Genomic DNA, 17,005 nt, shown 5'->3' with positions numbered 1-17,005 from the left:
TACCACTAAATATGGCAGAGGTTCCAAACACAGCATTTAGAGTAATATTAGCATAAATAAAAAGCGAGATCAAACTTTATGGAGTAGCTGTAAAATAAACTGGATTGAGAGATTAGGGACTTGTTACTTATAAGGAATTCCTGTACCAATAGGAAGTTGCTAACTTCCATGTTTTAAATCACTTTTTTTGTACTGCCTGTGAGCTAAGAAAAGTCTACTTTTTTAAAGGGCTGTAAAACAAGTAAACCAACCATGTGACAGGAGCCCTGTGACCCACACAGCCTAAATATTTATTATGTAGCCCTTTCCGGAAAAAGTTTGTCCACCTCTGTGATGTATGGTGAAAAACTGCTCTTTTTAACTGAGGTATAATACCTCAACTTATGACCTATTCATACATTCGACTTATTTTCCTATTGATACAGCTGCAAATACAAGTTTTACCTGTAGTTCCATAAACTCTTCCCCCTGTTTTGATGTTAAGATTTACAGGTGCTGTACCATAACTCCTAAAAACAAAATAAAAATTATCCTGAGAAATGTAAACAAACAGCAATATATTCAACATGTACAAACTATACACCCACATAGTAACTAAACAGACTAATGACTGACACGTTTTAGAAAATGTTCTAAACTAATTTTAAAAGTCTGTCACTCGCTCAATAAGAGAAAAAAATATTTTTTAAAAGTCTCAACTTGCTTTTCATCTGAAAACCTATCAGCCACTAAGTATCTCACTGTAACAAACTTCACAAGAAACGTGGCTAAGAGGAAATCCATCTCCATCACTTTCCTCACCTACAACATAACAGCAATCATGCAAGAATGAAATTTCTCCACTTTGTTCCCGAATCCAGTGACCTCCTTATAGTCCTTCCTACATTTGATATTGTTAATTCCTTTTCCAAATATCCACAGAATACTTTTACCCATAAAATGAATTCATTTATATTACACTTAAAAATAAATCTAGGGTGAAAGCAGAACAGTGTTTGGTGGTAGTCAGTGTTTAAGGACTGGGGAAACAAAGGCAAATTTCTAGAATGCTAATAATGTTCCATATCTTGACCTGGGTTGTGGGTTCATGAATGTATACATTTGAAAAAATTATTGAGCTATACTTTTTAAATGTAATATACACATGATAAAGGAAAAAAATACAAAATCTGCAGTCAGACCCCAGGCTCAAATATAAGTTTTGTCAATTATTAGTTGTGTAACCTTGGCTAAGTAACTTAAGACCTCATGGACTTTGTATAAATTTTCTGTAATATGGGTTTACAGACAGTTCCCTAACTTTTCCATATAATGCATTCTTGCATGAGGAGGAAAATCAAATATAATAACAGAGACTTACATAATTAGTAAGACGTAAAATAATAGACAATGTTCTCAATGATATATTTCTCACATAATATTCATGTTATTTAATTTGCTTCTTTACCCTCCCAAGTTCAGGCAACTGGGCTTGTAAAGATTCACTGTTTCTGATCTGCCTAATAAGTTCCATTTTTTTTCCCTCCAATGTACTAAATTTATGAGACTTAGGTTATTTACATTAGCACTATGATTTTTGTTTTCTGCTTAAAAATAAAATGATAAGGAAGCGTAATAAAATATTCAAGTAACTGTATGAAGCTCCACTGCTATAAATGCAAAAAGTATGAAATAGCCCGAATTAAACTGTTACAGTCAGGTGGTGCTACCATTACAATCTTGAAACGCTTCAATCACCTCATTGATATTAATTCCCATAGTAAATGATTAAACACCAACAATACATCAAATATGGCTCTAGGCTAAAGAAAGAGAATGAGGAACTGAACAAATATGCCTCCTGCCCCATGCTGCTTACATTTCAACAATCTAAATTCAGCACAGCAAAAGCACCTTTTGGTTATCTATATATGATGTACAAAAGTTCCAGCTGTTTACAAGTTAAATGCACAAAAATCAAGTACTATCTCTCCATGGTCTTCTTACAGAATTGCTAAAGCATAAAACAAAATAGTATTTATAAAAGGCTTAACCTTAAGTTCAATAAATGAATTTCTTTGCTCCCTACCTAACTACTTTCCCTTCCACATTTGCCTTTAAAACATCACTTTTGTTTTTAAAACTACTAAGGCTTTGTATTCATTGTGTTCAAAGAAGCTTAGCTGTTTGGAAAATTACACTTAAGCTAATATGATACCTTCCATGAGCCTCCCATGAGGTGTCAGGCTTCTCTAGGTGCTAGATCCTACATACTTGGATATCGAAAGGAACTTCAAAATTAATGCATAAAAAAAAAAATGTGTTTTAACCTACTCCTCCTACATTACCCACACATGCTAATATACGGTAAGGTACTCAATTAAGGGCTCTAAAACCTCTAAGTCATTGAGTCCTTTATCTCACTCTGCATCCACAACCATGTTATTTCTATTTATTATGCACTCAAGTATCTTTTTCCATCCATCCCTATACTACTGCCACTGGCTTAGTCTGCATTATCATCTCATGTGGACAACTCAAATATATCAACCAATTTCTATTTAATCCATCTCAACTACTGCTGCTAGTTATCTTTTCACATAACCTAACCTGCCTATAAACCTTCAAAGGTTCTAATTCCTGCCTATAAACCTGCCTATAAACTTTTAAAGGTTCTAATTCCCTAAAGTGGTTTTAACCATTTTTTCCCATCTATTGTATCCTCCAGCCATGTTCCTCTAAGCCAGGCTTCCACCACATCGCAGTAGTGTCCCTGCTAAATCATCAGTCCTCTTCTGTCTCAAGAATCATTCAAACAAGTTCAAATATTACCGCCTCTAGGATTTTTTCTTCAATACGTAGGCTTTTTAGCAACTCTCCTCTCAAAGCTTTCAAATCACCTTGTACATTCTATTCTAGCACTTAAACTGCACCAAAAGTATTTGCTCACATGTCTGTCTTCCTCACTATTTCTAATAAGGACTATATTATTACTTTTCATATTCTCATCATCAATTAATGCAGTGCCAAACTTTTTAAAAACTGTTTATTAAATGGATGGATGAATCTCAAAGGTAAGAAACTACTTCTCTATATGACTTAAATTATTCCTACTCTAGGGGCCCTGGGTGGCTCAGTCGGTTGGGCGTCCGACTTCAGCTCAGGTCATGATCTCGTGGTCCCTGAGTTCGAGCCCCGCGTCGGGCTCTGTGCTAACCGCTCAGAGCCTGGAGCCTGTTTCAGATTCTGTGTCTCTCTCTCTCTCTGACCTTCCCCCATTCATGCTCTGTCTCTCTCTGTCTCAAAAATGAATAAATGTGAAGAAAAAAAAAATTATTCCTACTCTAAATTTTGCTTTCTGGGGAGCCTGGGTGGCTCAGTCGGTTAAGCATCTGACTTCGGCTCAGGTCATGATCTCTCGGTTTGGGAGTCTGAGCCCCTCGTCAGGCTCTGTGCCTGACAGCTCAGAGCCTGGAGCCTGCTTCGCATTCTGTGTCTCCCTCTCTCTCTGCCCCTCCCCTGCTTGCACTTTGTCTCTCTCTCTCAGAAATAAGTAAACATTAAAAAAAAATTTTTAATTTGCTTTCCTTCATACCTTATAGAGAAAATGAACTTCATAACAAAAGTATGTTACCTAAAAAAATGCTATTTTGTACTTTCTAACAGCTTACAATAAATCCATTTAGTATTGTTCCCGGAATACAATTTGCTCTTTAAACTTGCTTCTGAAAATTCTGTGCACAAAATGTTCATCAAACTTCATTTTCTCACAAGATCTTTCAGTTTTCAAGGGACAGATCTTGAAATATCAAGGTTAAGTAAATTCTATACCCTTCAGAAAGATCTATAAAAGTTACTTTGAAATGCATAAAAAACATAAAAAGTAGATCAACTGAAGAATGGGTGTAAGCATAGACAGATGGAGATATACACATTTACCCATACAAATGATAAAGCAGACCTAGCAAAATGTAAATTGTATAATCCAGATGATGGGTAAAATAACCATATTTCATGAAACTGGAAATTGCTATAAGAAATAAAGTTCAGAAAAAGTACTGTGGGAGTCTATATACATTTAACATTTGATTGCAATTCCTAACAAAAATTTGATATTAATAAAAAAAAAAAACACCTCACCATTTGCTTTAATTGTTCTATAGATGCAGATACAAATAATTTTATGTAACAGTATTTACTAAACACAATGATTACAGCGTTCCTTTTGCATAATGCAGATGGCAAAGGCCTATCAGCATTATACAGAAGCCCAACACTACGTGGAGATGGAACACCAATCTATCCCTCATATGAAGAAGTCTCTTCTCAACCCTGCTCCCTAGAGTTTTAAGATTACACAGGCAGTGCTGATAATGTGAAACCGACCACAACAACAACTGAGTTACCTTTAAGCTCCTAAAATAACTGAACAAAATGGCTCTGCTATAGAAATAAAATACTCAAAAGTATTTATGTATATATTGCTTGACTCCAGATAAGGCTGCTTACTGAATTACAGTGTAATTAATGAAAAGTTCTATGTTCCTAATGCATAAGTACCACATTATACATCCAATCTGAAAAAACACAGAAAAAATATGGACTCTTATTCTACCACCATAACAAAATCACATTCTGTACTTTAATATATTCCCTTCCAACTTTTCTGGAAGATTCTTTATGTGCTCAACGAGCTAATGACAGTCGATTCACTTGATCTAGTTTTATAGACTATAAAACTTGATACAACATATTGGCTTAAAAAGCCTACAGGACAATGAACAACTTCAAAAATACATTATGAGGAGCAAAAAGAAACACTTTTGATACCATTTTTACTGGACAATAAATTAAAAACCCAAACACGGTTGTGGATAATATAATGGAAGAACAATGTAGGTGAATACTGTAATTCAAGGTTTTTTAACTCTAACTAAAGAATGTGTAGTATTCAATTCATTTATAAAAACACTTTAATTTCAGAAATCAAAAACAGCTGCTTCCACGTAATTTGCCTAATAAATTAACTTTATCTTTAAGAAAGATTTTCATGGTGAAATCTCTTTTTATCATGATAAAACTGACACAACACTGTATTAATTTTAGGTGTACAATATAATAATTTGATACTATATATTGAAAAATGATTAGTTAACATCCATCACCAGACAGTAATATATTTTTTTTCTTGTGACAAGAACTTTTAAGATCTGCTCTTTTAGAAACTCATGGTGAAATTTTAACAAGAGTTCTTTCATTGCACGGTAAGACGGAAAAATGTAAAAAATATGGAATCAACCATTACTGGTTTGAGATAAGCACACTACCTTGCATTGAGGCACGTAATTGTTAGTTAAAAATAACTTACCCATACTGTGGTGCTCCCGTTTTAATGTCTCCTATAGTGACATGAACATCATCCTCATCGTCATCACTGTCACTATCACTATCATCTTCAGTCTCGGTCACTTTCTATACCAACATAAACAATTACAGAATACATTCAATAATCCATCTCAACACCTAATATGAATAAGTGAAAAAGTAATCATTTTGTGTTTTTTGACGTAGTTTTAGAGAAAAAAAGTTATAATCTCATAGCACTGCTACCTCATTTATAACTTTTGTTTTACATGATAAAATGGGATAAGAATGTGAAATAAAATCTGTTTTCAGCATCTTTTTGTAAATAACACCTCATATATTTTTTCCTGTTATTTATAAATGCTTCTCTGCAAAACAAATCTAAGGCATTGTACTAAAATATCTAGAACATAAATTATAAAAAAAATCGAGTGAGAAATTTTTGGCAAGAATATGAAGAGGATACTGTTAAGAGTCACAGCGTCATGGTTAAAAAGCACCAAATCGTTATGGAGCAGCTCACTTAATTCTTGTTATTCATTTATAGCTAGACGAGGCCCAGGGTGCAAGTGACTGAGGAAATACTTGTTTCTAGGAGTAAAAAGTAGGACCATTTATGAAGGTTGTATTTTGGCTCCAAAAGGCTATTTTGTGGTCAGTCACATAACAGTAAATAAAAAAGTAGATCACCTCAGGCAAAATATTTTTTTTGTATTCAATTCAAGCCTGCAGAGTAAGGATTTCTTTCTTTCTTTTTTATACAGGAACAGAATGTTAAAATATTCGTAAGACCAAGAATACATGTTCAATCCAAAACACATCACTTTTAACAGTGATAACAGAGACTATCACTTATATAAAGAATTGTCTTGCTAAAAATTATGGCACTCAAACTTGTGCTGTGGGACTTAAAGTCTTCCTTCAAAATGAGTCTCATTATAATCTTTAGTTGAGCTACAATCATTCAGTTCCTTGAAAGGATTAAACTTCACGTCTTTGCACATGCTCCATTTCATCTGAAGTCTCTTCCCACTATTCTCATCACTATGTTTTTGATGGCAACAGATGAGGCTGGAGATATAAACGGGGCCAGATCATGCCGGACACTGAAAGTCATCTTAAATTTTTGGCTTTCTTCCTTAGTGAACGGGAAACTACTGATAAAGACTTCACATAGGGAAGTAACTGGACTTCAAAGCCTTGTGTTACCGGTTTAGGTACGCCGTTTTCAGCAGTTTCATCTTCAATTCCAGATGGAGGATTAGCACTATGAATAATAAAGATAAGCACATAAGTCTGGTATTACTTTTCAGAGGTACAGACAGGATATACTAGTATTCTTAAGCTATGTCTGATAATTTCCTAAAATTACGGTCTCCACTGGATAAGAAAAAGGATGGCAAAAACCGCCTGTGTTATTCCACCATTCCTGCTGCCTTGCATAAAATCCAGACTCAACACTGAAAGTAGAATGGAACTGCCTCTACAATTTTTTAATGATATGAAATTTGCAACTTGACAGTGGGGTACAGTTCAAGTTTTTTAATATTTAAAAAATCTTCATCACACTTAATTTTACTTATCCTAACTCTTTACAACATCCACCATGTGCCAGGGACTACTAAAATTGCCTAAGGCTACAGAATGCACAGTTTCCTCCGTTCCTGCCGCCCGAGGAACTGAAGAACTTTAATATGACCACATTAACTCTACCAGTATTCAGTTAACACACATGCTTCGTTCTGGTTTTGTTTCACCTATCTTATTGGACACACGTTCTTTGTTGCGTGAAAAATACATTTTAGGATTAAAGAAAAGCTTATCTTCCTAGAAGACTATCTTCCAATTTGGTGCCAATAAAGAGCTCCAGACCTAATTCTGATGCATTAAAAAAACCACTTTTTTTTTTTTTTTTTAATGTTTATTTATTTTTGAGACAGAGAATGAGAAGGGGAGGGGCAGAGAGAAGGAGACACATAATTCTTAGCAGGCTCCAGGCTGTCAGGTGTCAGCACAGAGCCCTACACAGGGCTCGAACCCACAAACTGTGAGCTCATGACCTGAGCCAAAGTCGGTCACTTAACCAACTGAGCCACCCAGGCATGGCCAAAACTAATAACTTTTTAAAGTCCAGTTAATACCTGTATTTGCCTTATTAAAGCAAAACTGATATAAAAAAATAAACCCCTCTTTTCTCATGAGACTCAAGCATCTGGTCATTAACCATCAAATAAAACTTATAGTATTATAGTGTAACTGGCTTCCTTTTTTTTTAATGATTCATTTATTTTGAGAGAGAGAGAGAACACATGTGCTCACAAGAAGGGAGAGGGGCAGAGAGAGGAGAGAGAGAATCCCAAGCTGGATCTCATAAACCTTGAGATCATGACCTAGGCCAAAATCAAGAGTCGGATGCTTAGCAATCTGAGCCACCCAGGCGCCCCTGTAATTGGTTTCTTATATTTCAATAATTAGAATTTTGATAGTGGGAATTAACCATTAAACTCATTTTACAAATAAAGGCACTGAAGTACAAAGCAACTAACTCACATTTAGTAGGATTTCTGAGAACGATATCCAGATGTTGATATAGCTCAAACCTCTTTTCATTACATTTGTTTATCTCTTCTACGTTTTGTCAAGCAGTTTTATAGAAGTCAATGCAATCTCTATAGTGGTATTTTACAGTAGTACAATCCTCATATAAAGCAAAATAAAGATAATAATTGAAAATTTGAATGTGAAGTTTTCATTGTTTTACTGCTTGACCCAAGAAAATATGTAACTATAATTTTTCAGTACATTTACCTCCTGCTTAAGTAAGTTCCTAGGTAGCCAGAAACAAGTTTAGCATGCTTTTTATGCCATGGAACAGTGTAGTTAGCCAAACCTTGGACTAAACAACATGACAAAATTGGACACAGCATAATACAGTGGTTAAGAAGTTGTAACAATGAACTGGTCACAAAGAAGCTGGGGAGAACTCTAATAGCAAGGACTCTGATCAGTCCAAGCTGAATACCAGAACACGGGTTTGGTGAACATGCCTTACCCAATACTTCTAAAAGTTTTAATTCCCTATCAACATTAAAATGCTACAAATATAAAATTACAAGCTTTTTCTAGAAAAATTAAGCTTTAAGAGTAGAACTTTTCCACAGAATGAAATAAACTTAATAGCTCTCCAAATAAATTTTTAATAAAGAATATAAAGACATTTTGACAGTAATGCTCAAGGAAGGTAGAGGCTTTCCTCCAATACATTTAATCACGCTAAGGGGCGTCTGGGTGGCTCAGTCAGTTGAGCCTCCAACTTCAGCTCAGGTCATGATCTCACAGCTCGTGAGTTTGTGGCCCACATTGGGCTCTGTGCTGACGGCTCGGAGCCTGGAGTCTGCTTCGGATTCTGTGTCTCCCTCTCTCTCTGCCCCTAACCCACTCACAGTCTGTCTCTGTCTCTCTCAAAAGTAAACAAACATTTAAGAAAAAAAAAAATCACACTGAGTATAAAAAAAATTAAAGGACATTCATTCAATCAAAAAATAGTCTTCAAGGATTGTAACCAAGAACCAATACTAACAAAATTAATGGAATAAAGATTAGCTCATAAAAAAAGGTATTTAATTGTGAATCTGTAGCATTATCCATTGATTCTTCACCAATTAAAAAGCAGTATGAAGAAGTTTTCAATTACTGTCATAACTATAAGCTACACAAATCAACTTTGTGAGTAACTGAGATTAGGGTTAGGAACTGGGTTGGACCAAATTTCAAAACTGAATGATAAAATTTCACATGATATAGCAATGAGTGAAAAAAAAGTCTTCCAATAAAGGGGATATTTTTAAGTGAGGAAATATAATTTCAGCATCCCTTAAGGTAGTTCTATTTCTATGCCTTACTTCTTCCCTTCATTCACTTTTTAACAAGTGCATACGTACCTCCTTTTATCATGCTTGGCTCCATTACACCTCACTTTACTGCACTTCCCAGATAAATTTTTTACAAACTGAGGTTTGTGGCAACACTGTGTCACCTAGCAGTGCAATTTTTCCAATAGCATTCACTTACCTTGTGTCTCTGTCACATTTTGGTGAGTCTGGTAATATTTTACACTTTTTCACTATTGTATTTAGTATGGTGGTCTGTGATCAGTGCTCCTTGATGTTACTATTATAATTGTTTTGGGGAGCTATGAATCACAACCATTTAAGATGGTGAACTTAATAAATATTTTGTGTGTTCTGACCACTCTACTGACCAACCATCACCTCTTCTTTCTCTCCTGCTCCTTAGGCTGCCTATTCCCTGAACCACAACAATATCCACACTGGGTCAATTTACAACCCTCTAATGGCCTCTAAGTGTCCAAGTGAAAGAGTCCACAGGTCTCTCACTTTAATTCAAAAGCTAGAAATGATTAAGCTTAGTAGGAAGGCATGTCAAAAACCAAAACCTAGGCCTCTGCCACTGGTTGGCAAAGGTGTGAACACAAAAGAAAAATTCTTGAAGAAGATTAAAAGAGCTAAACTCTAGTGAAGCCACGAATGATAAGAAAGTAAAAATACCTTACTGCTGATATAAAGTTTGAGTGGTCTGGGCAGAAGACCAAACCAGTCACAACATTCCCTTAAGCCAAAGGCTAATCCAGGGCAAAGCCCTTATAACTCTCTTCAATTCTGTAAAGGTTGACAGAGGTGAGGAAGCTGCAAGAAAAAAGTTCAAAGCTAACAGAGGTTGGTTCGTGAGGTTTAAGGAAAGAAGCCATCTCTGTAACGTAAAGTGCAAGGCAAGGCAGCAAGTGCTGATATAGAAGCTGCAGCAAGTTACCCAGAAGGTCTCACTCAGATAATTCATAAAGGTGGCTACACTAAACAGATTTGCAATGTAGATAAAACAGCCCCCTATTAGAAGAAGATGCCATCTGGGACTTTCACAGCTCAAGAAAAGTCAAGGCCTGGCTTCAAAGTTTCAAAGGACAGGCTGACTCTTTTCTTGTCAGGGGCTAATGCAGCTGGTGACTTACGCTCATTTACCATTCTGAAATCCTAGGGCCCTTACGAATTATGCTAAATCCACTCTGCCTGTCCTCTGCCCTAAAAGTGGAACAACAAAGCCTGGATGACAGCACATCTGTTGACAACATGGTTTACTGAATATTTTAAGCCACTGTTGAGACTACTGCTCAGAAAAAAAGATTCCTTTCAAAATATTACTGCCCATCGACAATGTGCCTGGTCACTCAAGAGCTCTCTGTTGGAGACACACAAGGAGATTAATGTTTCCATGCCCCATAAAACAAATATCCATTCTGCAGCCCATGGATCAAGGAGTCATTTGACTTTCAAGTCTTATTACTGAAGAAACACATTTCATAAGCATATAGTTGTTAGAGACCATGATTCCAGTTGTCTGGAAGATCTGGGCAAAATAATCTGAATACATTCTGGCAAGGATTCATAATTCGAGATGCCATTAAAAACATCCATCCTGGGGCGCCTGGGTGGCGCAGTCGGTTAAGCGTCCGACTTCAGCCAGGTCACGATCTCGCGGTCTGTGAGTTCGAGCCCTGCGTCAGGCTCTGGGCTGATGGCTCAGAGCCTGGAGCCTGTTTCCGATTCTGTGTCTCCCTCTCTCTCTGTCCCTCCCCCGTTCATGCTCTGTCTCTTTCTGTCCCAAAAATAAATAAACGTTGGGAAAAAAAAAAAAAAAATCCATCCATTATGAATGGATAAAGAAGATGTAGTGCGTATATACATATATATATATGTATATACACACACAACACACACACATACACACACAATGGAGTATTACTCGGCAATCAAACAGAATGAAATCTTGCCATTTGCAACTACGTGGATGGAACTAGAGGGTATTATGCTAAGAGAAATTAGTCAGAGAAAGACAAATATCATATGACTTAATTCATATGAGGACTTTAAGACACAAAACAGATGGGGGCACCTGGGTGGCTCAGTCAGTTAAGATACGAAACAGATGAACATAAGGGAAGGAAAATAATATAAAAACAGGAATGGGGACAAAACATAAGACACTCTTAAATATGCAGAACAGAGAGTTATTGGAGGGGTTGTGGCAGGGGAGATGGGCTAAATGGGTAAGAGACATTAAGGAATGTACCCCTGAAATCATTGTTGTACTATATGCTAACTAACTTGGATGTAAATTTAAAAAATTAAAAATAAATAAGAAAAAAAAAGAAAAAAAAACAAAAAACAAAAAAACATTCATCCATTGAATGGATAAGGAAGACATGGTGTATATATATATATACACAATGTATATATTGTGTGTGTGTGTGTGTATATATATATATATATATATATATACACACAATGGAGTATTACTCGACAATCAAAAAGAATGAAATCTTGCCATGTGCAACTACATGGAAGGAACTAGAGAGTATTATGCTAAGTGAAATTACTCAAAGAAAAGTATATGACTTTACTCATGTGAGAAATTTAAGATACAAAACAGATGAACATAAGGGAAGCAAAAATAATATAAAAACATAAGAAACAAATATATAGAGAACAAAAAGAGGACTACTAGAGGGGTTGTGGGGGGGGGGGGGGATGGGCTAAATGGGTAAGGGGCATTAAGGAATATACTCCTGAAATCAGTGTTGCACTATATGCTAACTTAGATGTAAATTAAAAAATAAATTAAAAAAAAATCCATCCATGATTCATGGGGAGAGGTCCAAATACCAAATATGAAGAAGAGTTTGGAAGTTGATTCCGAGCCTCGTGGATGACTGGGAGGGGTTCAGGACTTCAGTGGAGGAAGTCACTGCAGACGTGGTGGAAATAACAAGAGAACTAGAATGAGAAGTGGGGCCTGATGATGTGACAGAATTACTGCAATCTCAGGACAAAACATGAACAGATGAGGGGCTGCTTCTCATGGATGAGCAAAGAAAGTGGTTTCTTGAGACGGAATCTACTCCTGGTGAAGACGCTGTGAAGATTGTGGAAATGACAGCAAAGGAGTTAGAATATAGAATATTACATAAACTTAGCTGATAAAGCAGCAGCGTCTGAGAGGATTGACTTCAATTTGGAAAGAAGTTCTACTATCAAAATGCTAACAAACAGCATCATGTGCTACCGAGAAGTCGTTCATGAAAGGAAAAGTCCGTGCATGTGGCAGAGGTCATTGTCTTATACTGCCACAGCCACCTCAACCTTCAGCCGCCACCACCCTGATCAGTCAGCAGAGTTCAATTTCAAAGACCCTCCAACCAGCAAAAACGTTATGACTTGCCAAAAGCTCAGATGATGGTTAGGATTTTTTTTTTTTTTTAGCATAAAAATAGTTTTTAATTAAGGTACGTATATTGTCTTTTAGGCATAGTACCATCTCACTTAAGAGACTACAGTATAGTGGCGTCCTGGGTGGCTCAGTCAGTTGAGTGTCCAACTTCCACTCAGGTAATGATCTCGAAGTTTGTGCGTTTGAGTCCTGCATCAGGCTTGCTGCTGTCAGAGCAGAGCCCACTTTGGATCTTCTGTCCCTATCTCTGCCTTCCTCTTTCTCTCTCAAAAAAAAAAAAAAAAAAAAAAAAAAAAGTTGAAACTATTTTAAAAAAAAGAGAGACAACATTATAAACATAACTTTTATAGGCACCAGGAAACCAAAAAATTCATCTGACTCACTTTATTGGAGTGGTGTGGAACTGAACCCACAGTATCTCCAAGGTATAACCCTGCCAGCTTGAAACAGATTCATATGCACACAAACCATTCGTTTAAAGCAATCAACGGAATGACTTTTCATATGTTTACAAAATAGTGCAACCATTACAACTACCTAATTCCAGGACATTCTCATCACCCCAAAAAGAAACACTGCGTATATTAATAGTCACTCCCCATTTTCCCGACCTCAGTCCTGCCAACCACTCTATGCATTTACCTATTCTCTACTTTTAATATAAACAGAATCATACCATATGTAGTCCTTGGGGACTGGCTTCTTTAAATTAGCATAATGTTCTCTAGATTCATCCATGTTGTTACAGGTATCAGCACTTCATTTTTCACTGCTATATAGTATTCCACTGTATGAATATACCATATTTTGTCCATCCATTCATCATTTGATGGGCACTTATATCCATTTTTTGGCTATTATAAATAACGCTATGAACATTCATGTACAAGTTTTTGTGTGGATATGTATCATTTTTCTAAAGCATCTATGTAGAACTGGAATTCTTGGATCATATAGTAACTGTGCTTAGCCTTTTGAGGAACTGCCTGTTCTCCAAAGTAGCCGAACCTTTTTACAGTTCCACGATCAGTGTATGAGAGTTCCAATTTCTGCATGTCCTCACCAACACCTGTTACTTTCTTTTTGAGTACAGCCATCCTAGCAGGTGTAAAATGGTATTTTCTCTACTTTTTAAACCCAAATAATCTTTCAAAGCTCTTTTTTTTAACCATGCCTTCATTATGGGACATCAAGGCATTGATACTACATTTGATCAGTAATGTAAGCATGTCAACGGACTCCCATGTGTGAGTTGTTTCGAAATTTGGAGAAGTTTCAAGCTGCTTTTATGTGTTCTATAAACGATAGTCATGTATTTCTAGTAGTCTAACAAAGGGAATCAATCTTATAACAAATTCATTAAATATCTGACTTTAAATATTTTAAAACATGGAAATGATAACCAAAGTGCACTACACCATCAAAGGTATTGTGAAACTAGTAATTTAAAGGATTCTTTTTTTTTTTTATCAAAAACATTTTTTAAAGTTTTTTCTTATTAGTCTAATGGTTATAATCGTATATTCCACTTCTGAACTCACTTAAGAGTACAAAGTACTTAATAGTGAGGAGTATTCAAACCCTTACCTCAAACACTTTGTCCCCTACACTAGCAAATAAACACAGAACTGATTAGGTCCTGAAATAGAAAACTCTAACGGATTCAACGCCTGCGAACTTTAAGTCAGTGTGCTGTAATTAAGCCAAAGACTATGAAATAAATTTGACAATGTGTTGACAGAACCACTGTTACCACACAATCTGCAGAAGTATCGACAACAAGTTCCACTAACCTGGCATTTTCTTCTTCTGGCCTTTCAACTTCATTTTCATCTACCAAAAAAAATACATAAATAAATAAATAAAATTAACAAACAAACCACTCTTAAAGAAACCAGTATTATGAAAATCTGAAGTGATCATCACAAGCACTAACCTAGGTCCTTTGCCAAATCACTGTGCACATGCACGTCCCATGGGCCTATAAGCACATCCAAAGTTAGATCACCTTATAATGACTTAACAAGATATGTCTTTTATGAAAAAAAAAAGACTTTACTTTTATAAAAGTAAGCTTAATTTAAGAGGCATTAAAAATTTCTAGATCTTTGTTAAGGAAACCCTACACATTTACATTCCAAAGAATATTACTAATGCTGAATCTTGCCACCAAAGACAATTTTACAGGTTTGTCAAAGCCACAGCATCAAGGAGCTGCATGGTGCTCAAACGTGCACTTTTACTACACTAAAGAATACATATTTTAGGTAAGGAATAAATAATTAACTTTCAAATCTACTTATCATTAACAGACAAGAGACTGTGACTTAATGAAAAGTTAAAAGATAGATGTCAAGTCCCTTTCAAGAGGGGAGTACAAAGTGCACTGAACCTATTTTGGGGGAAAAAGATATATACGAGATAACTGAAAACTATAAGGCTAAGGGACATGAGATACTTCTAATGATGTGGGTTAAAGAGCAGTCTCTTAAAAAAGAAAAACTTCACCTTAATACAGGAGACATTCGGGGTTTTCTTTATGGGCCATAATGTATTCCATCTCTTTCTCTCTCTCTCTCTCTTTTAATTAATTATTTTTAAAGCACGACTTTCAGACAAGGAGGTACCCTTGCAGGTGCATTCCATACAAACTGACCATCAAGAAACAAGACGTTAGTTTTACAGCATCAACTTTATTTAGCTATTATTACAGAAAGACTGTTTCTGAAAGAAAGGGGCAGGGAGGGCATCCTACAGCCAAGGGACAAGAACAGACACACCAACAGAGCTCAGAATCGAGATAGAACAGTAGGGGAAAGAGCGCGGAAGCGAGGCGGCCGGGAATCCCCGGCGGGGAGGACCGGGAGACGGGGTCCGGCCCGGTGCCCAGCCCCCGGCCCAGCCCGGCGGCCGCGGGGTGGCTGCGTGATGGGGGCGTGGGCTGGGCGGGAGGAGGCTGGGGGCGGGGAGGCGCACGCCGCACTCGGCCTAACTCTCAGGCCGGAGGAGGCTCCGTACCAGAGGCCCCAGGGGCGGCATGAGGGGCCCAGGACGCCGGCCGTTGACGGGCCGGGAGGGCAGGCCTGAGAGAACCCGGGAGTGAGAGAAGGGACAGGAAGTTCCGTACCGCCATAGAGCCACTCTTCCTCCTCATCCCCTCCGGTCCCGCCGCTCAGCTCCGACACTAGGCGCTCGACCTCGCCGGCCGACATGGCCGCCCCGAGCACAACTTAAAGGCGGCGATCAACAGCCCCCTCCAACCCCTTCCCAGCCTCGCTGCCCGGGGGCGCGAGAGGGGCGCGAACCCGCCGGCGAGCAAACGAAGAAAGCGCGAGACTCAAATCCAGGAAAGGCGGCCGCGGCGTTCAGCCTGCAAACAAGACGACTCCGGCGGCGATCCGCCTGCGCAGGCGCAGCAGCAGCACCAGCGCGCGGCGTCTTTAGGAGGCTTCGCTTCCGCGGCGCCGGCCACCTGGACCTGGTTGCGCATGCGCGCCGTGGTTGGCCCCGCCCCTGTGGAATCCCGTTTTGCCTTTTTAGCGTGGCCTTCTCCCCTGGCGTCCTGCGTCGGGGAGGTTTCCCCTCCCCCACCCTTTCCTCTGATAAACTGCCTATGCCGGCCAGCGTACTTTTGTTCCCTTGTCCTTTAACGCTTTCTTTCTCAACTTTTTTGGCTGTGTTTTAATCTTATTAAAGGCCTTGTATCGTTCTTCACATGTTGTATCACTCGACACAGAATTGTTACCTTATCACTCGTTTCTCATTAGAGAGGAAAACAATGCCTACTTTATTGAATATTTAATTTTAACAGCAAACGAAAGCCGAGCTCGTGAATGAATAATGCATTCTCTTTGTTAAAATAGAACATTACACATAAGGTCGAAGACCCCCCTCATCCACTACCGTCCTTTGCACAAGTATCCCTCGTTTTCTGTTTGGTGTGAATCCTCGGATTTTCTATATGTTTACTTCACGTGTATTGTTTTGGTGGAAGAACCTGAGATTAACGAATCTTAAAGGGTGCGATACTGTGTATCATTCTGCGGATTGCTTTTTTTTTTTTTAATTTTTATGAAGGGTCTTGGAGATCCTTCCCATGTTAGTATACATCAAACTATTTCCATTTTTAAGTGCTTCCCAATATTCCATAGCATGGCTATCACAAAATGTATATAGCTATTTCCCTAGTGGTGTACATTTAGGTTGGTTTCAACTTTTCACTTTAACCACCCTCCCTAAAAACACTACAAACGTTTACAAAAGCCTTGTAAATGACTTCTTGCAGATTTTTACAAGTATTTCTCCAAGATCATAATGTTCAGTTTTTTAGTAAATAATGCCACATCATCAGGCTACTTTG

General features: G+C 37.6%; 1 protein-coding gene across 24 annotated transcripts in view; it reads right to left on the bottom strand.

Annotated features, from left to right (window-relative positions):
* Window positions 1–16,036, bottom strand: part of FIP1L1 (factor interacting with PAPOLA and CPSF1) — a 78,865-nt gene extending 62,829 nt beyond the window's left edge. For 7 of the 24 annotated variants that reach the window (XM_060655005.3, XM_060655008.3, XM_060655020.3 and 4 more), the window contains exons 1-6: window positions 15,773–16,034; window positions 14,582–14,626; window positions 14,439–14,478; window positions 6,553–6,610; window positions 5,348–5,451; window positions 445–509 (exon numbers count right to left, since the gene is read on the bottom strand). In XM_060655005.3, coding sequence (XP_060510988.1) covers window positions 445–509; window positions 5,348–5,451; window positions 6,553–6,610; window positions 14,439–14,478; window positions 14,582–14,626; window positions 15,773–15,857 — 397 coding nt within the window. In that variant the 5' untranslated portion in view covers window positions 15,858–16,034. Of the gene's footprint in view, window positions 1–444; window positions 510–5,347; window positions 5,452–6,552; window positions 6,611–14,438; window positions 14,479–14,581; window positions 14,627–15,772 lie in introns of all 24 variants that reach the window. The other 17 variants (XM_060655009.3, XM_060655023.3, XM_060655025.3 and 14 more) reach the window with 5 other exon arrangements.
* Between the last annotated feature and the right edge of the window lie 969 nt (window positions 16,037–17,005).

Source organism: Panthera onca, chromosome B1 (genome assembly GCF_046562875.1).
Source record: "Panthera onca isolate mPanOnc1 chromosome B1, mPanOnc1 haplotype 2, whole genome shotgun sequence".
Lineage (NCBI taxonomy): Eukaryota > Metazoa > Chordata > Mammalia > Carnivora > Felidae > Panthera > Panthera onca.
The sequence above is the reverse complement of the archived record's forward strand: the minus strand, read 5'-3'. Positions and strand labels throughout refer to the sequence as shown.